General features: G+C 37.5%; 3 protein-coding genes across 3 annotated transcripts; all 3 read left to right on the forward strand.

Annotated features, from left to right (window-relative positions):
* Nucleotides 1–2,806: 2,806 nt before the first annotated feature.
* On the forward strand, nt 2,807–19,316 carry LOC141629086 (uncharacterized). The gene is made up of 6 exons (XM_074442147.1): nt 2,807–2,952; nt 17,211–17,519; nt 17,605–17,889; nt 18,725–18,991; nt 19,093–19,216; nt 19,306–19,316. Exons 2-6 carry the CDS (start codon nt 17,220–17,222, stop codon nt 19,314–19,316), a joined length of 987 nt encoding a protein of 328 aa, XP_074298248.1. The 5' UTR covers nt 2,807–2,952; nt 17,211–17,219.
* Nucleotides 13,128–16,046, forward strand: LOC141629085 (uncharacterized). The gene has a single exon (XM_074442146.1). It carries the CDS (start codon nt 13,128–13,130, stop codon nt 16,044–16,046), a length of 2,919 nt encoding a protein of 972 aa, XP_074298247.1.
* On the forward strand, nt 19,081–23,350 carry LOC141629087 (uncharacterized). The gene is made up of 7 exons (XM_074442148.1): nt 19,081–19,497; nt 20,273–20,533; nt 20,626–20,706; nt 21,571–21,857; nt 21,951–22,121; nt 22,484–22,673; nt 23,312–23,350. The coding sequence occupies exons 1-7, from the start codon at nt 19,321–19,323 to the stop codon at nt 23,348–23,350; spliced, it is 1,206 nt and encodes a 401-aa protein (XP_074298249.1). The 5' UTR covers nt 19,081–19,320.
* The last annotated feature ends 944 nt before the right edge of the window (nt 23,351–24,294 follow it).

The following is a 24,294-nucleotide window of genomic DNA, read 5'->3' on the forward strand; positions in this document are numbered from 1 at the left end:
TGGATATGAATCGGCTTATATATTGCACCTTGCCTAGGAATCCTCTAACCTCCTTCTCTGTTTGAGGTTGTGGCATTTCAATTAGAGCCTTGATCTTGGATGGATCAATTTCTATTCCTCTTTGTCTGACGACGTATCCCAGGAGTTTACCTGATGTTACCCTGAATGCACATTTCTGAGGATTGAGCCTCATGTTGTACTTTCACAATCTCAGGAAGAACTTATGAAGGTTTTCAATGTGCCCTTCCTATCTTTGGACTTGACAATCATATCGTCGACGTACACTTCTACCTCTTTATGCATCATGTCATGTAGCAATGTGGTCGCAGTGCGTTGATATATAGCTCCAGCATCGATTAGCCCGAATGGCATAACAGTATAGCAATAGGTGCCCCATTGAGTGACGAAGGCAGTCTTATGCATGTCTTCTATGGCCATCTTGATCTGATTATACCCTGCATATCCGTCCATGAAGGACAACAATGCGTGGTCTGCTGTATTGTCTACCAATATGTCGATGTGTGGTAGAGGGAAATCGTCCTTGGCACTTGCTTTGTTTAAGTCTCTGAAATCAACACAAACTCGGATTCGCCCATCCTTTTTGGGTATGGGTACTATGTTAGCCACCCAGTCTGAATACTCGGAAACTTTGATGAACCCAGCTTTGAATTGTTTATCGACTTCTTCTTTGATTTTAAGAGCCCATTCGGTCCTCATTCGACGAAGTTTCTGCTTTACAGGTTTGAAACCTGGTTTGATAAGAATTCTATGTTCTGTAATATCCCTGTCGATCCCTGACATGTCTTTATAGGACCAAGCGAAAACGTCTTTGAACTCATGTAGGAGGTCTATGAAATTGGCCCTATCAGTTGGGTTTAAGGTCGTCCGTATCCTAAGTTCTTGGGGTTCTAATTCGGTTCCTACGTTGATGGGTTCGGTGTTCTCTATAAATGGTGCCCCTTCCCCCTCATGTAATATTTCTTTAGCTATGTAGGGAGGTAAGTCGATTGAGTCTAGGTAAGGATCATCCTCATTATCATCGTAAATAGAATTCCATTCAGAATAACAGAAAGAGTAAGCAGAATCTGATTGATTCATATTAAATTTTGAAAAGAGTTGAAACAAAGTAGCCATCTGTTTAGTAGTCAGTGGCGATAAAGGGACAGTTGCTGGGGCATTTCCCGAGCTACTGTTACTACTCGATGCTATGCTATGAGAAATTAAACAAGGGGATTGGGAGTGACGACAGGAGGAGACTCTCTAAGGACTTCTCTAGACTTAGACTCTGATTCCGATTCCGACTCCGACTCTGACTCGAATTCGTTGTCTTCAGGTTCTCCTTTGAACATCTCTCCTTCTCCAGTGGTGAATTTGAAGAGCTTTTCTTGGTTGTTCGCCCACTTGATTGACTTTCTCCATCCTTTCTGCTGATTCGAACTGGTTTTGGTGATTAACGCTGTAGGGTTGAAGTGGTCACCTTGAAGTATCATGGTAATGATCTCGTCCTATGTAGCTCTAACAAATCAGTCCTCCCCAAACAGAAGACTAACAGCCTGTTCGTCTAAGCAAGGTGCTTGACGAGTTTTGACGGTAAGACCCGTTTCTTATAATGCGTGAATCTCATCCTCGACTGGAGAAATGAGGTGTGAACAATCCAAGGTGGATTCTTCATCTGTAATCATCAGAACTCCAAGAGGATTCTGAGTATTGTTAGGCTTACCTCCGGGAGGCATTGGTAAACGACGATCTTCGATCATGTCCTGAAGGACATGCTTTAGCTTGAAGCATTTCTCTGTATCGTGCCCCTTATCTCTGTGATATTCGCATTATGCATTTTCGTCCCAGAACTTAGAATTCTTTTTTGGGTCAGGTGTAGGTCTTATGGGTTGGAGCTTACCCTGTTTCATTAATCTTTTCAGAGCATTGGAGTATATATCGCCAATGTTTGTGAAATTCCTTTGTGGGTTATTCTTCTTTGATGATTCGAGAAGGTTAACATCATCAGTATTGCTAGTAGAGCCATAGGAACGACTCGTTGAGCCTTGATATCCACGACCTACCGTTTTGGACAAGAGTCCTTTACGGATGTCATCTTTAATTCTCGTCCCTAGTACAGTTAGATCTTTGAAGGTCTTTATGTTTTGGTACCTCAACTGGTTTGCATAAATGGGTCTCAGATTATCCACAAATTTCTCCACAAGGGTAGCTTCATCTGGACGTTCCACTAACTGTGTGCTAGTCTTCCTCCACCTACTCAGGAAATCGGTGGAGACTTCTTTTTAATTTTGGGTTAAGAACCTCTAGAATACGCATGTTGACTTGGATTTCACACTAGCTAGTAGAAAAAATACCTATTGCGTCAAGCAATTTACGTCGGTTGTAAAAAAACTGACGTAAAAAACACTTACTTTTGGCGGGAACACGTTTTGGCCCTATAATCCAGCTTTTTGCGTCGCTTTTTATAAATAACAGACGTATAAAATACGTCGGTTTTATTAAAAACTGACGTATTTGAGAAAATACATCAGTTATTTTATATAACTGACTTATTTGACCTTAAGTTTTTGCGTCAGTTTATTTAAAAACAGATACAAATGATAATTAAAAAAAAAAAACCCCACGATACTTCCCTATTACGTATCATCACCCTTTCCAATTGTTTCAAACCTTAATTCCCAAATTACATCAAACCCTTAATCTTCCTCACATATTCAACCCCCACCACCACCACCGTGTTGTGCAGTCATCGTACCACCACCGCCGCGCTCTTGTCGCACCCCACCAACGCGATTCTGCCGTGCTGTCGGGATTCAATAATTTATTGCCGCGTGCTTCTGCTGTCCCCGCCGTGGTCTGCCATCACCACCCTTCTTCGCTGCCCTTTAATACCAACATCGTGCTGCCCTCTTTCAAGTTTATATCGTTGATAATTGTTCGATCGTCAGTATTAGGGTATGCTCGCTATACTGTTCGTCTTACTGTCTTTTTATTTTGTTGTTCATTGAGTTTATCATTATTGATTGTCTTCTTTATGTGGTAAAAACTAGCTATTATTATCTACATGCTTAAATAAATTGGAATTGGATCCTTAATTGACATCATCAAGCTGTTAGACTGATTACTTGAGTACAAAATCCTTAATCGTGTTTTGAATATGTGACAGTTGTAGGCATTAGGAAGAAAATATTGAGTAGTTTAATTTCTCCAACGTTTTTACTATGATGTTTTCCCAAATTTTGTTGATATCTAGGTAAAAAAAGAGTAGGGCTAGTACTCTCTGGTTTTACAGTCCACACAAAAAAAGAGTAGGGCTAGTAGCACTTTCACTACTACAAATTTAGGCAACTACAACGCCCCTTTAACAACGATTATTCACGAAAATCACAATAGACGTTGTAGAATGTATGGCGCGAATTTTACTAAAATCAATTACAACGGGTATAGTTATAAAAACCGTTGTTATTATTTTTAACAACGGGTCACACATGCGGAACCGTTGTTAATAATTTGGCGCAAAATTGGCGCAAAGTTAGTGAAAAGTAATCACAACGGTTACTTTTGAAACCCGTTGTTAAAACATATTTAACAACGGGTGTTTTTTACAACCGTTGTTAAAACTTATTTCACAACGGTTGTTGTTTAATAACCGTTGTCAATACCTTCCATACTATAAACCACACAAACAGAAGTCTGCTGCAGCCACAAAACACAACCCTTAATACACAAACACAAACACAGCAGACAAACAAACACAAAACACATACACACTCTCTTTCTCTCTTTCTCTATTTCTCTCTTTCTCATCGTCGCTTTATCTTCTCGCCGTCATTGTGATTTCATCGTCTATTACGTTCTGTATTTATCAGGTAAATCTCGCCATCCTTTGTCATCGTCATTATTCTCTTTTTCTATTTATTTCTTTTGCATATATGTGTTTTTATCGACCATTATGTTATTTGTTTAAGTATTGTTCGCATAATTAGTTACTAAAACAATGAAGAAGCAAGATGAAGAAGTAAGATAAACATAATTAATATATATATATATATATATATTTATAAATACATAAATTAAAAAAAAATTACATATGTAAAAATGCAATTCTTATATTTTCATGGAGGATCTTATTGTGCTCTATCGTATCCATCCTCTCCTCCTTGGCTATTTGGAGGTTCCGTTCAGCAGTTGCTATATCGTCATATAGCTGCAATCGCAATCTCTTTGCTCCGTCAAGCCATCTTCTTTGGCGTGCTTGATGCGGATCGAGCTTCCGCAAGGTAGCTCCTGAAACTTTCCTCAATATGGAGGAACCGGCGGATGAAGTTGTTGTTGTTCTCGATCATGGTAAGAGTCTTTAGGATGAAATCATTCATTTTCTTAGAGTTTTTGAGTTTGATTTGAAAGATTAAGTAGAGTTTGTTTTAACAGTTAGAGTTTGGAGATGAATATATGAGATAATGGAAATGTTAGTTGAGATATGCAATGTATTTATACTATGCAATGTGTGGGTTGAGTTAATTGCTTTTTAATTAATATATATGTTAGGAAGTTGTGCCATAATCATCATCATCTCTCTCAATAATGCTGCTTCAAATCCTATTACTAACCCTTCTCATTCCATATTATCCGTTCATATGTACAGTGAATGTCAGTAATAATGCATGCATTGGAATTCTAACAGGCCGTAATTATGCATGCATCTAGTAATATTTAATTTATTTATTTTTTATTTTTTAAGAACAAACAACAACGGTTATTTTAAAACAACCCGTTGTCTTTAGTTATAACAACGGTTTTGTATATTACAACCCGTTGTTATAACTTTCCCCCCAAAATTGAGTCACACTTTCCACAACGGGTTTTTATACATAAAACCGTGGTTAATAGTTTTAACAACGGTTTCCTTAAGTAAACCAACCGTTGTTAAAACCTTCTACAACGGACGCTTTAACAACGTCCGCTTTTTTATATAACAACGGTTTTTGACCGTTGTTATAGCCTGTATCTGTAGTAGTGTTTTGTTTCTTTCCTGAAATGGCAAGACAAATCAGGTCCCTTGAGGCTTATGTTTGGCTTCCTTGATGCTTGTTTCCTGGCTTTATTAGGATTGCTATGACCCCTTAACAGCTTTATTTAGAGACTAGGATCGAATTACATAAAAGGAAGGAGATTAGTTATTGATAGAACAAGAACAATGCTGACAGTTTCTTCATAGCATCCTGGAATCAGGCCTTTCTTGCAGCATTGATAACTCTCTGCTCAAGATGAAATAAAATGCCTCGAAGGTACCAAAATAAAGCTAAAGGAGTTAGCTTTTATGACCAAAAAGAATCACCTGAAAATAAGGCCTAGAACATGAGATATGAAATTTTGAGTGTTATCAGGTCACTAGTGACATGTTTCTTTATATGATTCAAAGCAACTATGGCTTCTTGCAGGAGCCTTATCTTTCTTCTCAGGGTGAAACAAAATGCCTCAAGGGTGCCAAATGAAAGCTAAAGGAGTTAGTTTTCATTTCAAAAAAGAATCATATGAAAATATGGCCTGGAACTTTAGATATTGAACTTTGAGTAAGATCAGGTCAGAATGAGAGTTCTGCGGTTTTCCTGTGCAGCATCAGTAATTTGAAAAATTCATATCTCCCAACTCAGGTTGGCTAAAAATACTCATGATAGCTAAAATGAAACCTAAGAAAGTCAACTTTCACCTCCAAAAAGAATTATCCAAAATTATCCAGTAGATTTTGAGCTATTCAAGTTTGAACACTGATAGATCAATTTTAGAAACTGAATTGCATTCAATCGTGACAGTCTTTGAAGCTTAATTCTGAGAAATCTACACATTAACTTATGTTGATTCCAAATATGAAAGTATACTTCTTCAAGATTTTATCCATATAAAGAACTTAAATTTTAATCAAGTCGAACTCTAGATATGAGGAGTTGAATTCAGAACTGAAATTCTGAAACTGTTGGAGCATTTCAGATTTGCGTAGCTCATTTGGAAATGGCATTTCATTCAAAATAAAATAGCTTTTGGTCCTATTCCAAAGCTCAAAGCTTTTTAACATTTCAGGCTTTCTAAACATATAAATACCATGACATTTGAGCAACCAAAATGGAATATATGCACTCTTGAACACAATCCATATCCTGCTGCCTGCCATATAAGAAACAGTCTGATGTGTGCATTTTACATAGTCTTTATAGGCCATTTATGCACACATTTCTATGCTATTTTAGTAGTAATTTGCTACGAATATGCCTCGAATAGTCTACTTTGGGTTCTCTTGTCATATTTGAAGGTATGAGCCAGAAAGGAGTAAATCAAGCCTAAAACATGTCCCTAGGGATGCATTTAGGAGATGAGTTGAATTGGAGCTTGGGAACTATTGATTTGAGATGAGCGCGGAAGTAAAGAAGCTAGGCGAGCAAAACAAGAACTCCAAATTACGAGTGCTTAATTCAAAGAGCCATATCTCGAGTTCTACAACTGATATTCAGGTGATTCGAATTGGAGATGAAAGCTTATCCTCTTAGCTTTCCAACGCCATAAAAATCGCTTGATTCGGACAAGTAACGAAGAAATGGCAGCCGTTTGAAGTTCAGTGCGCGAAGCAGGAATTACGCGCTGAGAAGTCCTCGATCGAGAGGAATTGTTCTCGATCGAGAGGAATGTTAAGGAATATCACTCGATCGAGAGCCTTAAGTGCTCGATCGAGCAACAATATTTGACGGACTTGGCCTGTTTTGTTATTTAGGTTTAGCAAGTCATTATTTTGTTATAAAATAGGCTTGCACGCCAAACACATGAGATACATCAGACAGGACTGGAGCTCTTCTCCAGTTTCGGCACCTCTTCCTTATTTTGTTCCGGATCTTAAATTCTGCTTCTATTCTTAATCTTTAATCGGTAATTCTATTCCTTTAATTCTTCCCTTATGCTTTATTCATTAATTATGCATTGCTAATTCTCTTGCTAGGATATTAGGGGAACCGTAATTATGTTAGATTAGTAATCGATCTATTATGATAATGCTCATATGATCCATGTTGTTTTCGTTACAATTAATTGTTATAGTCTTTCTGAGTCAACGCAATTAGATTATAAATCGTAGTAAACCTCGACCTAGATCGAAAGATTGGAAAGGGTGAGACTCGTAGCGATACATTAGGGCGTGGTAGTGAGGGCGAAAGCTAAGCTATTTGTGCTTTAGGGCGAATTAAGGACCGAAAGGTGACGTTCGTTACCCCTTAGATCTATTTGCTTGACCTTAAACTTAGATTACTAGACTAATTAATCGCGGTGAACCGATTGTCCTAGCTATCCCTTTCCCTTGCTTTTCTCTCATCCCTTACCTTGCTGTAGTTTAGATTTTAAAATCGAATCAACCCAATTTGTGACATTAATAAACGAACTGTTAAAACATATATCTTGCCTCCCTGTGGATTGACCCTTATTACTACCTTTTAGTAATTTGGTTTTATAAATATTATTTTTGATACTAAAACGACGATATCAAATTTTGGCGCCGTTGTCGGGGAGGCAATTGCCCTATTTGTTTTTTTTTTGTTTTGTTTATTTCCCCTTCGTCTCCGGGAATTTTATTTCCTGAGACAGTTCTTATCTTTCTTGCTAGTGTTGTTTGATAGGTCCTACAAGTCCTATGGCGATGCTTCAGGAGGTATTTTGTGAGAGATGCGGTACTGTGGGACACGATGCAGTTCACTGCCTTGCAGATCGTGACCAAGTTTATGCTTATCGACAGTATAAACAAAGTCACTATGTTTCGTCCCCACCTCGCAGTTATGCACCACCGCATCCATAATATCAACAAGGCTTCCGAGAGCCCTCCTATTCTTTTTCACCACCGCAACAACCAACCCCTCCTGCTCTCAACAACGAAGAGTTTGACGAGTTGAAATCGCTATTAGCGTCACTCACTCTTCAATCGCAACAAATGGAACAATCGAGGAATGCCTCAATTGAAAGTCTTACGCACCAGGTCGCTCAGGTAAAACTCGAGACGGATTTTGATGTGTACAACTCGGACTTCGAGGACGATTACTTTATTGCGACATTTGACAAGGAAATCCCAGCAGAAAATTTGGTCGATCGAGCTGTTACCATTGCTCGATCGAGTGGATTTGGTGAAGAAGAGTCTCGATCGAGTGATTTAGTTGCTCGATCGAGCAGAATAGCTTCGGGCAGCATTGAGTTAGCATCCGACTCTGTCCAGATTGGCGATGAGAAGGTGAAAGAAGACCATACCGCTTCAATGAAAGGTAGTATCACTCCTTTTGTTGACATTAGTACGACTACTTTTCATCCTTCCGTCAATTTATATCGCCTTTGAATTGACGCCTCCGCCCGACTCGGGAGCAATTTGGAGGAAAATCGCTATATTTCTTCTTATGCGAGTCTAACGAGTTGTGACGGGAAAGGGATCGAAAGATTCTATCCCGCCTAGGAAGAAAGCACGACAAAGAGCTGATAGAGTCGTGATGGATGCTATGATAGGCCGCTGCCTTGCTGCTACTATACTATGGAGGACGGTAGTGAAGTTGTCGATGGCTGAAATAACTGATTTCAGTCAAAAGCCTCGAGGAGGGGCGATGTATTTCGTTATTCGTTAAGCCGGGTTTGCAACCCCGTGCAATTTGTAATAAATTATATACTTAAAACCATTTATGTTTTTGGTAGGCATTTCTAAGACAATGTTTTGCGTGAAACATTTATTTGGTATTTGGATATATTTTTGTGTTTAGTTTTGCAGGTGGCTGATAAAGGATTTGGTCGAGTAGTTTACTACTCGATCGAGGGGAAATTGGAAAGTCAAAGCCTCGATCGAAAGGCCATTCTGGTCGATCGAGGAAGCAGACCTTAGTGAAGGCTCGATCGAGTAACTTTGTTACTCGATCGAGAGGATTATGGAGAAAGAACATCTCAATCGAGAAGATAGGGGAGTTTTCGACTTTTCTTATTTCTTTTCACCTTATTTCCTCCTCTTGTTACTTCCCAATTTCGTGCACCCCCTCCCCCTTAATTTTCTATCTGTTTATATTAGCCCAGAAAATACCAAATAGGACTACGAGACCCTGCTTTGTTGCCGTAGCCACCTCTTTCTCGCGTGCTTTTGTCTCATGCGCGCTTTATCGAGTAGTACGCGGCTACTCGTCCCCTTAGTTTGATCTTTGGTTTGGGAAGCCGTCTGTGAGTACCGCCTTCCCTTGTTTTTCCATCTCATTTATTGTATTTTAGGAACATGTATTAGGTTTGCGTACCCCATCTCCCTTTTTGCTGCTGTTGGTTAGCTGTGAAGACAATGAGGACATTGTCTGTTTTGGTTTGGGGAGGGTATATGCATCCTTTTGAGTCTGCATTTGCATTCGTTTTGCATTCATATTTCTTGCATTTCCGTATGCATTGCACTTAATTTCGAAAAATTATTTAACCCATAAAAACTTAAAAATTTCACATAAATTCAAAAAAAAAATCATGTTTAATTTTGCATTTAGGTTGAGTCGGAATGGAACATTTCTATGTTGGAATTGCTTTAGCTTAAGCCTTGCAAATTTCTCACGTCTTTTAGTAATTTTCAAAGCATCTTCTCGAATTTCGTTTTCAAAATATGTTGAACAATTAGACTCGACTTGAAATTTTGGCAAGCTACTTATAATTTCTGAGATATAGAGCCTATAACTGGTGGCATTCATGACTGGTTAATTTAGGAATGAGAGTAGTACTCCCATCATTTCATGTTTTGCATGTGTATGAGTTTTGATTGCTTTTTGCCTATACGCATTGGTTTGTGGTCGGTATTGCATGTTTTGAGAACTATTGCATCTCCCCTTTCTCGTTTTGCCCCATTAACTCCACATTAAGCCATATCTGCCAGTTGCCCTTAACTACATCCCATACTTAGCCTACCATTGTACCGAGCTAGGTAGAGTAGTAGAGGAAATTGTTGTATTTGTACAGTTTATGGCTCGTTTTGTACTGTTGGAGTGAGTATTGATGAGAAATGTTGGAGTACGCTGAAGTTGGTGCTCGATCGAGAGCTTATATGGTCGATCGAGCCATTGATGGTCCTAAAAGTCCTCGATCAACAAGTCCATGTGGTCGATCGAGTGGATTGGAGTTGGAACCTCTCGATCGAGTGGCATCATTCCTCGATCGAGAGGGTTCGTCCTGTGTCAGCCACCAAAAAGGAAAAAAAAATGAATGAAAAAAAAAGAATGAATGAAAAAGAAAAAAAAGAGAGTTAATAAAAATTACTTCTTATCTAATAATTTGGCTGAGATGATATACACCTCATACGCTTATTGTTATGATTTGGAGGTGTCCATTTTGGATTATGTGTTGGGATTTGCCTAAATATTAGAGGCAATGATTTATTTTTCGAGTTAGAAGAACGGGATGCAGTTTCTAATGGTTTGTTAGGTACTAGCTTGGCTTTTTACCCCACATTTCCATACTTGTTTTGCCCCTTCTTTCCCACTTAGCCTCACATATCCATATCTTGCAATAGTTCGGCATGTAATAGTCCTTGATGGTGGTTATGCGTATGTACGGTAGCTAGAATCATTATTCCTGCTAGTTAAGCATACATGAACATGTTGGTCGTAGTCTAGGTGAGCGGCAATATTTTCTTTCTCTCTTACATATAATGCTTACCTTGTGCTTAATCGAGAGAGAGTGACCCGGGAGAGTCCAATTTTGAAAGTCTTGCAAGGTCAAAAGTTCAACTATTTATGAGATATGTATAAATTCGTTTGCTTTGATATTGCGCTATTAGTAGTTGACTCTTTTGCATTAAATCGGTTTGAGTAAACGGTTTTAGCTTGTCCTAGTTTTTGTTCCTTTCCATTTAGCTCATTAGTTAGTTGCATTTAGCTTGCTTGAGGACAAGCAAAGGTTTGGTTTGGGGAAGTTTTATGTGTGCATTTTACATAGTCTTTATAGGCCATTTATGCACACATGTCTATGCTATTTTAGTAGTAATTTGCTACGAATATGCCCCGAATAGTCTACTTTGGGTTCTCTTGTCATATTTGCGGTATGAGCGAGGAAAGGAGTAAATCAAGCCTAAAACATGTCCCTAGGCATGCATTTAGGAGATGAGTTGAATTGGAGCTTGGGAACTATTGATTTGAGATGCGCGCGGAAGTAAAGAAGCTAGGCGAGCAAAACAAGAACTCCAAATTACGAGTGCTTAATTCAAAGAGCCATATCTCGAGTTCTACAACTGATATAGGTGATTCGAATTGGAGATGAAAGCTTATCCTCTTAGCTTTCCAACACCATAAAAATCGCTTGATTCGGACAACTAACGAAGAAATGGCAGCCGTTTGAAGTTCAGTGCGCGAAGCGGAATTCTGGTTGAGAAGTCCTCGATCGAGAGGAATTGTTCTCGATCGAGAGGAATGCTAAGGAATATCACTCGATCGAGAGCCTTAAGTGCTCGATCGAGCAACAATCTTTGACGGGCTTGGCCTGTTTTGTTATTTAGGTTTAGCAAGTCATTATTTTGTTATAAAATAGGCTTGCACGCCAAACACATGAGATACATCAGACGGGACTGGAGCTCTTCTCCAGTTTCGACACCTCTTCCATATTTTGTTCCGGATCTTAAATTCTGCTTCTATTCTTAATCTTTAATCGGTAATTCTATTCCTTTAATTCTTCCCTTATGCTTTATTCATTAATTATGCATTGCTAATTCTCTTGCTAGGATATTAGGGGAACCGTAATTATGTTAGATTAGTAATCGATCTATTATGATAATGCTCATATGATCCATGTTGTTTTCGTTACAATTAATTGTTATAGTCTTTCTGAGTCGACGCAATTAGATTATAAATCGTAGTAAACCTCGACCTAGATCGAAAGATTGGAAAGGGTGAGACTCGTAGCGATACATTAGGGCGTGGTAGTGAGGGCGAAAGCTAAGCTATTTGTGCTTTAGGGCGAATTAAGGACCGAAAGGTGACGTTCGTTACCCCTTAGATCTATTTGCTTGACCTTAAACTTAGATTACTTGACTAATTAATCACGGTGAACCAATTGTCCTAGCTATCCCTTTCCCTTGCTTTTCTCTCATCCCGTACCTTGCTGTAGTTCAGACTTTAAAATCGAATCAACCCAATTTGTGACATTAATAAACGAACTGTTAAAACAGATATATTGCCTCCCTGCGGATCGACCCTTATTACTACCTTTTAGTAATTTGGTTTTATAAATATTATTTTTGATACTAAAACGACGGTATCACAGTCCCCAGAAGAAGTGATCCCCATTATGCTTAATGTTAATTTTTACCCTAATTTAATAATCGGGCCGAGACATAGGGCCGTGTCTATAAAAATTTCAGTTTCGATGTTAATATTTCAGTTTTAATATCGTCACTTGTTAATTACGATTTTGCGTAAAAATTCATAAATGAGCAGCACCAAAAAAAAATGAGTAGCACCAAAAAAAAGTCATTTATGTCCATGAAAGAGTAAAACCCGTCCATGAATGAGTAGCACCAAAAACAATTACTCAAAAAATAATTTGAAAATAAAAACCGTTGAACAAAAATAAAAGGGGAACCGCCAAAAACAATAGTGAAAGAGGAAAAGAGTGGAATAGTTAGTTAAAAACTACTCAAAAGCTTCCAAGGAGTCTTGGCCTGGCCTGGCATGCACACCACTGTAATCCCATATTTTTATCCACTGCACTCAACTACAATCAATTCTCATTGTTTCACGCAAATTATATACATACTTTTTCTCGGTGTTTATTTATAAAAAAAAATTCCAAAACCTGGTCCGCCACGCTGTCTAACCATTATTCTAATCCAAGCTTTTATTCTATTTTTAGTGGTGTGTTATGCTGGGTATGGATCGGAATTGGATGTATGGAAAACGAGATTTCTATTTTCTTCAACGGGTTGATGAATTTATCAGCCATGCTGTTGCACATCAAAAACAACACGGGGATGAGGAGCATCTCATTTTCCGTATAGCGTATGTAAGAACCGGGTAAAGGTAAGCTCTGCAAAGGAAATGAGGCGTCATTTGGTAACGAAGGGGTTTAAACCTGATTATCATGTGTGGATATGACATGGAGAGAAAGAAAATGACATGCAAGGTACCTCAAACGCTGTAAATCAAGGGAACAATTTTGATAATGTGGATGAATTTGAGATGCATGGTTTGGATTTTAATAACATTCCGATTAATGTGGACAATGATAACGATGATAGTCATGATAAGGACAACAACTTAGAGGGTGAGAATATTGATAGAATGATGGATGATTTAGAAAAAGATTTCATAGAATGTCCGGAAATTTTCCAGAGGCTAGTTGATGATTCTAAGAAACCGTTATATCCGGGTTCCAAATTCACCCGTTTATCAGCTGTGTTGAAATTGTATACCTTGAAAGCGGTGAATGGATGGAGTGATAAGAGTTTTACCGCTTTAGTGCAACTTTTATCAGAAATGTTGCCAAAAGGTAATGAGCTTCCAGCTAATACTTATCGATGTAAGAAAGTGTTGTGTCCATTGGCTACGACTTACAAAAAAATTCATGCCTGCCCAAATGACTGCATTTTGTTCTGGAAAGATTATAGTGACTTAGATGAGTGTCCACGATGTAAAGCAGTGAGGTACAAGATCAAAGCAGGAGATAAGAAGAAAGGGAGCCCGATCAAGACCTTATGGTATTTGCCAATTATACCAAGGTTTATGCGGTTTTTCGCAAATCCTAAAGATGCAGAATATATGGTGTGGCATCACGAAGAGAGAAATAAAGATGGTAAACTACGGCATGTAGCCGATGCACCCCAACGGAGAACAATTGATAGAACCTTTCCTGACTTTGGTGGAGAGCCTAGGAATTTAAGATTAGGGCTTTGTACCGATGGAATTAATCCTTTTGGGACTCTTAGTACCCAACATAGCAGCTGGCCAGTAATGCTAATAATTTACAATCTGCCTCCTTGGCTTACAACAAAGAGTAAATACATTTTATTTACACTCCTAATATCGGGTCCTAAACAACCTGGTAATGACATAGACGTTTATTTGGCGCCACTAATAGAAGACTTGAAATTGTTATGGAATGTTGGTGTGCGGGTGTTTGATGCAGCTAGCAGCTCACACTTTCAAATGCGTGCTATGCTATATTGTACAATTAATGATTTTACGGCTTATGGAAACCTTTCTGGTTATAGGCTGAAGACTGACAAGGGGTGCCCCGTATGTGGTGATGACACTGAATCTGAATGGTTAGAGAATTGCGGGAAATATGTATACACAGGTAGTCATCGATTTCTTGAAGAAAATCATCAATATCGTAAGAGGAAGAAGGCATTCTATGGAAAAACTGAGCACCGACCGGCTCCATTATTTTTGAGTGGAAAAGAGTATCACAAACGAGTTATGAACATCACCACAGAATTTAGAAAACCGTACAGACCTCCACCGGACGGGGTGTACCACACAAAGAGGTCCATCTTTTGGGACCTACCATATTGGGAGCACTTGTCAGTTAGGCATTGTATTGATGTCATGCACGTAGAGAAGAATGTGTTTGATAGTATCATTGGAACTTTGTTAAATATGCCTAATAAGACCAAGGATGGGGTCAAAGCTAGATATGACATGGTTGCTAGGGGGCGTTTTGAGGTAAAACCAGTTGAAAAGGGGAAACGTACCTACTTACCCCCGACTTGCACAACTTTATCGAGGAAGGAGAAGATGGCATTGTGTGAGTCTATAAAGGGTATGAAGGTACCACATGGGTATTCTTCTAACATAAGCCGTCTTGTATCACTAAAAGATTTGAAGTTAGTGGGACTGAAATCTCATGATTGTCATGTCCTGTTGACACAGCTCCTCCCTGTGGCTATTCGGTCTGTTTTACCTAAACATGTTAGACAAGTGATCATTAAGCTTTGCAGATTCTTTAGTGCAATTAATGTTAAGGACATTGATCCGGAGTCTTTAGATGAGCTACAAGCTGATATTATTGTGACACTTTGCGAACTTGAAATGTACTTTCCCATCAGCTTTTTCGACATTATGGTTCACTTAATCATTCATTTAGTTAGAGAAATTAAACTTTGTGGCCCGGTGTTCCTCAGAAATATGTGGGCTATGGAGCGAGAGATGGGGACGTATAAGAGGCGTGTGAAGAATCGATATCGACCTGAGACTAACATTGTTGAAGCAACTATTGCTATTGAGACACTTGGATTTTGCCAAGATTACTTGACGAGTGTGCAATCTATCAGACTCCCTACCTCTAGGCATGAGGGACGACTTGAAGGGAAGGGTACTTTGGGAAAAAAGTTTATTACAGTTGACCGTGTTTGTTTTGATAAGGCACATATGTATGTTTTGCAACACATGACCGAAGTTCATCCATATTTAATTGATCATTTTGCCTTAATAAAAAGACTAAATCTACATAAACGTGAAGGTTGGTTGGTAAGTGAACACAATCGGACATTTGTACACTGGTTTAAAGAAAAGGTGATGACAGAGTTGTCAAACAGATCACATGGCCTAAGTGATAACTTAAGATGGTTAGCATATGGTCCCAAGCTAACTATCATATCTTATGAGGGGTATGATATCAATGGGTTATGCTTTTACACAAGTCGTCAGGATGCAAAAAGTACGATGCAAAATAGCGGCCTTACAGTTATGGCATCGTCAGTTGAATATGTAGGAAAGGGTAAACAGCGTGTAGATATAACAAAGCCTTATTATGGGGTAATTGAAGACATATGGGAGCTTGATTATCATGATTTTTCAGTACCCTTATTTCGTTGTAAGTGGGCCGATTGTGATAAGGGAGTTAATGTTGATGATATGGGTTTCACTTTAGTAGATTTCAATTTTCTAGGTCACAAAGACGACATCTATATTCTAGCATCTCAAGGAAAGCAAATTTTCTATATTGAGGATCCTTTAGACAAGAAATGGTCACTTTTTCGTAATGGTAAAAGACGCATTCTTGGCGTAGATGGTGTTGTTGATGAAGAAGAGTAAGATGAAGTTGATGAACTTTCTCCTTTTTCGACCACTTGCCAAAATGTGCAAGTACTACGTGACGAAGTCTATGTGCGAGATGACCATGACGAGGGATTATGGTTTGATAACTCCAAATAATAGATAACATCCTTCGCTGATTTTTGAACTAGTTTGTAGACGATTATGTCATTATGTCATTTGCGCTACAATTATTTGAACTGAGATTTTTTATATGAAGTAATGTTATCAGGTAATTATAGCTAATTATATTTTTTTTTTTTTGGGAAAAGGTAAGCTTATCATTAATATCATAATCTCCAAAACATGCAATTAGAAAGCATAGTCTAGCAGAATTTTGTTGGGAACTCAAAAACATCCCAAGTTCAGGTTTCACTACTGGGAACTCAGATTTTTGTTGGGAACTCAGAACTACTGGGATGCAGGGAAACACATAATCCTTTGACTCTTAATGTTTGGGTAGTCCCAAAGCATGGATTTATCACTTGGCTTGCAGGTCATAATAGGCTTCTTATTCAGGATAGGCTGATGAGTATGAAGGTTATTTGATCTATAAGCTCAGGTTTCACTTACATCTTAATCCACATAATCTCCCTCAAATCCATCTGAACTTGGGAGGTCATAATAGGCTTCTTACTCAGAGGTTGGACTGTCCAAACTTATAGGTTTCACTTTCAAATGATTCTGAATTAACCAACCTCTAATACTTATGTGGGATGCAGCAGGAAACACATAATCACTTGTTTTTTAAGTGTATATACAGTGGGCAATGCTGCAAATTGATAATTGACTGGTGTAATGAGTCTCTGGCAGAAGCAGACTGTATAAATTGGTGATGTAGGAAACGGTACATGAACCTTAGTAAGAAGAAAATTGTAGCTTCTACGGCCAGAAAACCTTGTTCATTTAGTTAAGCAAGATGTACGAAATAGACTTAAGAATTATCAGTTTAGTGTAAGTCTGTTAGTGGTATGAATTGTATGTTTTGGAGAATTAGTTTTCGTTATTCATCGTCTTTTACTAATTGATGACCCGTTTATCTTTATGTTCATTTTTTGAATTTTTTTATTAGGCTGTTATTTGAACCTCCAATGTTACTCCTATTTATATATGAGGTTATTTTTCTTCATTTATTCATACTCATATTTTTCTAATTTGATTCAGGTCCACAATATGGGTAAAAATGGAGATAAAGATTCCCGTCCAAAAAAGAAGACGAGGGGCCCGTCAACGGGAAAAACTTTTGAAGAGATTCTTAGTAACCAGGAGAATGCAGAAGACCAATGGAAAAATGAGAAAAATGAGAAAAAAGAGAAACTGTATATTGATTTTAATGAGCTTGGTCAGCCTTATGGACGGTGGTTGAAGAAATTTAGGTCTGATATGGGAAATTTGGCGCGAAATATCAGGATCATTAAAAGCTGGAAAGATGTAACAAATGGCGAGAAAACTACAATGTGGCGTTGTGCTAAGGTAGTATATGATTAACATTTTGATTATTTGATTTAAAAAATTTATATTAGAACATTAGTAGCATTATCCTTCTTTTTTTTTCCAGAAAACATGGAATCTTGAGGATGACAAAAAGAAATTTATTCTGAGGGTTGTGCGTAATAGATTTAAGGATTGGAAGACGAGGATGACAAGCACCTACATTTTCCCTAAACAAAAGACTGATGATGGAGAAGAAAAGTCTGACGATGGAGAAGAAAAGTCTGACGATGGAGAAGAAAAGTCTGATGATGGAGAAGTCGCTATTAAAAGTCCAGTTGGAAAGTACAAACAACTCACGCAAGAGGATTGGGATGAGTTTGTTAAGCAGCGCATGACTGCTGATTTTCAGGTCAGGTTTTTACAGGATTCAAATGATTTGTTTAGTTAGCGGCTAGCTTCTAATATCGACTAAATTAACATAACCCAAGTCCTCTGGTTTGGCAAACCAACAACTATAACTGTCAGTTGTGTACTCGCAGCAAGTAGCTACCTAACAAATATGCTCAGATTAGAACTTACCAAGCACAATTTTCCATGTCAGAGATATGACTTTTGTTTAGCAGTAATTGTTACATAATAAAACGGGCAACACTTGCTCAAAAGAACAAATTCCATCTTTGTGGTATATGAAACTTAAACTAAATATAAATTCTCACCTGACCAAATGGGCTGAATAGCTGTCTTAGTTCCTTTTCTGTTGCCTCCACAGATTCAAATTCAATAAATCCATAACCCTTCACTTACCATGTTCATTTACTTATGTTATAAATTTTGGTCATATTTTGTTAACTTAATGATATGCTAATTCTCAACCGATGCCCCTGAGTTTATCTGAGTTTATAAGTGTTTACCAAAGTCACTTTTTTTCTTTTTGCTTGAAGTTTCTCTTCATTCTAACACTAGTCTCCTCCGTCCAAGGATGAAGGATATATAGTTAGTTATTTACCAACCGTTTAAGTTTTTTATTAGTCTCTTTTTCCCATCAGAAACTTGATGAAGTAAAATATCATGCTAAGCCTTCCAGACCTGATAGAGTATATTGGATTTATTTGCTAACTGTATGACAGATTATTTCTATGAATGTCCTCCATTGCTCTTATCTTTATTCCCCTATTTAGCAGCTACCATGTTCATTTACTTATGTTATAACATTTTGGTCATATTTTGGATTCGTTTTTTTATAGGAAAAGAGAAAAAAGGCTCAAAATGCTCAGAAGCAAAATGTACATCCACATTATTTGGGAAGAGCTGGGTATGTAGGAAAGCAAGATAAATGGTATGTAGAAGAGCTTACGAAAGAGGCAGAGAATCAACCTAATAAAGATCCCGCTCTTACACAGAAAACGGTAGTGGAACGTCTCAGTGATCGGGGTTATGCTTGGATCAAAGCACATACCCCGCCAACTACTGCTGAGCCTCCAACGAAATTGCAAAAAGTTATTAATGAATATGTAAGTTCATTCTAAACAAATTAATATTTTTTCTTATCAATTCAGTAAATATGTTAGTGTGCTTATTATTATTTCATCGTACCATCTTTCCTTTATAACAGGGGATTTGGAAGGAAAAAGAGGAAAAAGGGGAGTTTGTTCCTTCTAGATTTGAGGATGCGTTGGTGAAAGCATTAGGGAAACCAGAGCACACAGGGAGAACGAGAGGAGTGGGCGGCTGTGTTGGTCTCCAAACTTATTTTGGAAAACCACCGAGTTGCGATAATCGTGGAAAGCGGTATACAGATGATGACATCAAGTTGCTTATTGAGAAGGCGAAGAGTGAAGCTATGGAGCAAATGAATAAACTGATGGAAAAGAAAATAGCCGAAGCTTTGAGTAATGGTGGGAAAGTGTTTATATCTGATGCTACTTTGGAAGATTTGCCAAAGAATCATTCTCCTGATGAACATGATCATAGTAGTTGCCATTCAACTCATCATAGTGACCCATTCATCGAATTAAAGGTAAGTTGTCATAAAAAACTATTTTTAGATAAGACCTTTTATGTAACCTTGAGTTTTAAAGTCTGGAGGTGGCTTGATTGAACCAAATGGAGTCGATATGATAAATTGGCAGTATAAACTATGAAGTTCCCTCCTTTGTTTATCTAACCCAAATTCTCGTTTAAAACGGGCATATCCGTCTTACACAAATTACCACACTTCCCTTCATTTTCATGAAACATGAAGCTTTCCAAATTTGTAAGTATCCCTTTATTAAGTACTTAATTTTGTTGATTTTTGTTTTTGGTTAAAGTGGTTATGATCATTGGTTGATTAGTTAGTTTTGAGTTAGTAAATTCCTAGAAATTTGTCAAAATTTGTCGTTTCGGTATACCCTTTTAGCTGTTTTGTCTCTATTGCTGCCGTAACATGAGAATTTGTTCAAGTTTGATCAAAACATATGAATCAAATTAAGTTTCAGGATTAGATAGGTTTGTGAATGTCATTTCTGTATACCCTTGTCTTTGATCATCTTTGAGCCCTTAGAACATTAGCATTTTCCTATAAATGAAAATGATCCGAGTGTGTCAACAAGTGGTGAACAGCCTACAAATGATAGTTTTACGCCTCTTTACTTCACGAGCAAGGTCTTCGGCACCTGGGGTTCAATAGGGTCTTGAGTATGAGATTTTTGTATATTCAAACAAAATAACCAACTGACAAACTGTCTGGTTATTTTACCTTATCTTTTGATACATATCTTTTGACTTTTAACTGTATTATGAGAATGTCTTAGGAGAGAGTTCCATGTCGACTTGCTGTCATTGAAGATGGAGAAGTGACGGTTGCTGCTCATGGGATGGTTTCACCATGGGTTGAAGGCAAAAAGGTACACAACACACCATTGACCATGCAGAACGCCCAAGTGTCCATCGATGAAGTTATTAAAGCTGGCGCACGACTTTCATGTCCATGGAATGGATTTAGTAAGATTGGAGAAGTGGAAGGGAGTTTTGCGCAATGGCCGAAAACCTTAATTTTGTTAGGCGAAGATGAGGTAACTTGATTTTTAATCTATAGCATTTAGACTAATGTCGTACATATAAGAAACCTCGCATTGCCCTTATCAAATATTATTATTTTTATTAGGCTGATAAAGGAGAAAAGACTCGAAAGAGAAAAGCCAAGTCGAAAGATACTAAAGAATCCGGCAATAAGGTTCAAAAGAAGGTACTTAAGTTCAATTATATTTATTTTATAGGTTCTGTGTTAGAAGATTGTGTTGTAATCCATGAAATTTGTCTTCTAATGGTGCATTTTTGTGAGTGTTTTGTGCTGCTGTTGCGACTGTCTGACCCTACTTTGTTGATTGAATAAGAGCTATTACCTCTCGTACCATTTGTTTACCTTTGATTAAAGCAAAGAATAGAAATGGTAAACAAATAATTAGATGTATTTCCATGTATAAACAAGGCTGGCAATGGGGTTTGGTTTATTTGTTTAAATGAAATTCTTGTAGTATTACTGCTGGTGTACTCTTGCAACTCTTTGCCCTGTATTTCATTCTTGTAGTATTACTGCTTGTGTACTCTTGCAACTCTTTGCCCTGTATTCCTAATCCCAATGTCCTATATTTTTGGTGTTAAATAACCCTAGTGGCGGAGCTAGGGGAAGGGTGCTCACCCCCGCTTAAGGATAGTAATTTTGAATTTTTTCAAGCTTACCTTGTGGTATTACCGTTTGCCCCATGCTAAAAATCGGCACCACCGTTAAGTTCAAATACTCACTTCTCTTCACAAATAAATTTCCCTTCTGAATTCTGTATTTCAATGTTTATGAGTAAACTTAGCAAGTCAAATTGATAGACAGAGATAATTATCCACCTTTATTTATGCAGATTTCATGTTTTGTTCATTTTGGATACCTCTATGATTGTAGACTTGTAAGAGAAAGCTACTACTGTGTTAAACTCTTGCTAAGAAACGCTGCCCTTCGCCTCTCCCCCTCTTCTGCGTTTTTTTTTCTTTTTGCTATTTTGACAAATTTTATTCCATTATTTTAGCACTTTTATATACTTTTTTTATATTATATTAGGCAACATCCGTTGAAATGGACAAGGGGAAACAACACAGAGGTGAAGAAGATGAGAGAGCTCCTCTTAGTGTAGAGGAAGTGAAAGCCTTGAGTTATCACTGTCAGATCATAGAACAGAAGTTGTGCTCCTTGTCGACCACTGCATGCATCAAAATTGTGATTGATGGCTCAACATTTAATTACCAAGAGAATAATAATGATATTGAATGCTATTTGACCGTCGTTGAAATTAGGCAAATGTTCCGATATTTATGGCTAAATGTTGTTATGCTTCTCGCTTGGGAAAGGTATGTATATATGAACCTATTTCATTTATTGGTCTTTTGTTCACTAATAGTTTGATTACTAATTTCCTCACGGTTTTATGATGAAAATTGTAGTTTCTTGTACCAGTGTGCAACTACAATCGAAACTACTAAATTAGTTGCATACTTGTGCCCCGTGAAACTTGTGGAGTATATGCATAATTCAAAACAATGTGAAGCGTATATTGCCCATGCAATGAAAATTCAAAAAGATAAGAAGTATATCATGGGAGCATTTCATGAAGGGTAAGTATTAAAGTCGTAATTGGAGTTAGTTAGTTGTACTTAGTTAGTTGTACTATACTCTAACTGTAGCTGTACAACGGCTCTTGCTTTTTTAAAAACTCATGGAAAAAAGAAAGCCAAACTTATTTTTTGAGAAGATGTGAAGTCGGCCTCTTCTTCTAGGGCCAAACTGAACCAACCAAGCTTCTCATTTTGTTTCACCCCATTAAAAATTAAAAGCTACTTAAGCTGCTATAGTTTAGTGCCTAATTTTTTTTACCGTCATCATCAGATTTTGAAATTGAAATGTAAGTTTAGTTTTGTCATATGCAGATAAGTTCTAATTCTTGATATGTAATGATTTTGTCATATTTTAATCACAGTAATCATTGGATGTTGGTTGTCGTTTGCGTGGGATTGAACACAATGTATATTTTGGACTCGCGAAAAAGGGATCCTAAGAAGATGGACATAAAAAAGGTTCTTGAAGTTGCTTGGGTACTATATTGTGCTTATGGAGGACGACGCAACTATAATAATAAAAGTACTAAAGTATATATCAAAGAGATCCGGGTACGTAATAATTATACCCTTGTCAATTTTTTTCTCTCTTACCCAATTGATTTTTCTGAACTCCCTTCCCTTTATCTCCCTCCGGCAACCCCCTTCATCCCTTTATCTCCCTCCCTCTCTTACCCAATTGATAATTTAGGTAGGATTATGTCTTCATAAACTTAACCGTCTATTTTGACTCTGGGTTTGTTTTGGTTGATGAAATTGGTTGTTGGAGTTGTACTACTCGATCTCATCTTGTATATTTATTGTGGTCTGGTCAAGATGACACTCGAATGCTACCGAATCGCAGTACAAGTTTTTATGTTCTGTACATGTTGGATGCCCGGAGTGGTACCAAAACTCGGTTCTTATTTAACCAAATTTGAAGAATGAGCTATAGTTTAGAAACATGGAATACACTGTAGTAAGTCGTAACTCAGCCACACCTAGCCCGACCTGACACAGTGGCGAGTTTAGGTAGCAGACACATTTTTTGGACCAAGCAGTCAAGTGTCAGAATGTCGTAAGATCAAGAGTGTCGGACATTTGAGACACACTCAAAGTAAAGTGTCGAAGGAACATAGTTATTATATGGTCTTAACATCCAAGTTGCATTATATTATGTTGTTGTAATATGCTCTCTGCCACCTTAACAGTCTATGTCAGCTCTCCCACATTATCGCTTCTTATTATGAGTCGGGTATAATGAAATTCTTATTATGTATCAACTAATACTTATTATTAATTGCATTTTTTTTAAACTTTAGTGTCCACAACAACCTGAGGATTATGAGTGTGGTTATTATGTTATGAAATGGATGTATGACATAACCTTCTACTATTGTAAAGTTTCGGAGATACAATTTGAACAGGTAATTGATTCTTACTTTTAACTTTTCATTGTCAATTTCTTTCTTCATTTACATTTATTACTATCTAATACTGATATTGAAAATGCAGAATATTGCAACTTCACCCATGTCAATGATGGATATGAATGTGGCTAGAGAAGTTTGGGCGAATAAATGTTTAGATAACATACATTTAGTATAGATTACCTTAGTAACTATGACTTTCGTTGGTTATTTATGCATTGGATTGTATTTTGGAACGTTGTTGGTTTGAAACGTTGTTAGGTTGGATTATTGTATTTTGAAACGGCGTTGGTTGGATTGTATTTTGGCACGTTGTTGGTTGGATTGTATCTTGGAACAACGTTGGTTGAATTGAAATGTAATGTCTTTTGGTTGGACATCTTATTGCAGGTTTTAAATTGTTGACATTTTGACTATCAATTTTATGGGGAGGTGCTGCCCAAATTTTGGTAGCATTTTTTTATATTTTTTTTAAAAAAAATATTAATATATTGCGTCAATTTTTACAATAAATGACGCAGAAAGTAAAAAGCAATTGTATCGGTTTTTCAAATAACAGACGCAAAAAGGTAACCAGATTGGCTCTAAAACCAAAAGGCAATAATATCAGTTACGAGAACAACTGACGCAAAAGACAAAAGCAAAAGCATCGATTTCCCAAATAACAGACGCAAATGCTGAATCATTTGCGTCAGTTGTTTGCCCATTTGCGTCTGTTTTTTATCAAGAAATGACGCAATTGTTAAGCATTTACGTCGGTTTTG

Source organism: Silene latifolia, chromosome Y (genome assembly GCF_048544455.1).
Source record: "Silene latifolia isolate original U9 population chromosome Y, ASM4854445v1, whole genome shotgun sequence".
Classification (NCBI taxonomy): domain Eukaryota; kingdom Viridiplantae; phylum Streptophyta; class Magnoliopsida; order Caryophyllales; family Caryophyllaceae; genus Silene; species Silene latifolia.

Bases quoted from the DNA above. Each gene is read 5' to 3' on its own strand.
- LOC141629086 (XM_074442147.1), top strand. From the start codon at position 17,220: ATGGGTAAAAATGGAGATAAAGATTCCCGTCCAAAAAAGAAGACGAGG. The intron at 17,890-18,724 runs GTCAGGTTTTTA...GTTTTTTTATAG, and splicing joins GCATGACTGCTGATTTTCAG to GAAAAGAGAAAAAAGGCTCA. The intron at 18,992-19,092 runs GTAAGTTCATTC...CCTTTATAACAG, and splicing joins AAAAAGTTATTAATGAATAT to GGGATTTGGAAGGAAAAAGA.
- LOC141629085 (XM_074442146.1), top strand. From the start codon at position 13,128: ATGCAAGGTACCTCAAACGCTGTAAATCAAGGGAACAATTTTGATAAT.
- LOC141629087 (XM_074442148.1), top strand. From the start codon at position 19,321: ATGGAGCAAATGAATAAACTGATGGAAAAGAAAATAGCCGAAGCTTTG. The intron at 20,707-21,570 runs GTACTTAAGTTC...ATATTATATTAG, and splicing joins GCAATAAGGTTCAAAAGAAG to GCAACATCCGTTGAAATGGA. The intron at 22,674-23,311 runs GTACGTAATAAT...CCACCTTAACAG, and splicing joins TATATATCAAAGAGATCCGG to TCTATGTCAGCTCTCCCACA.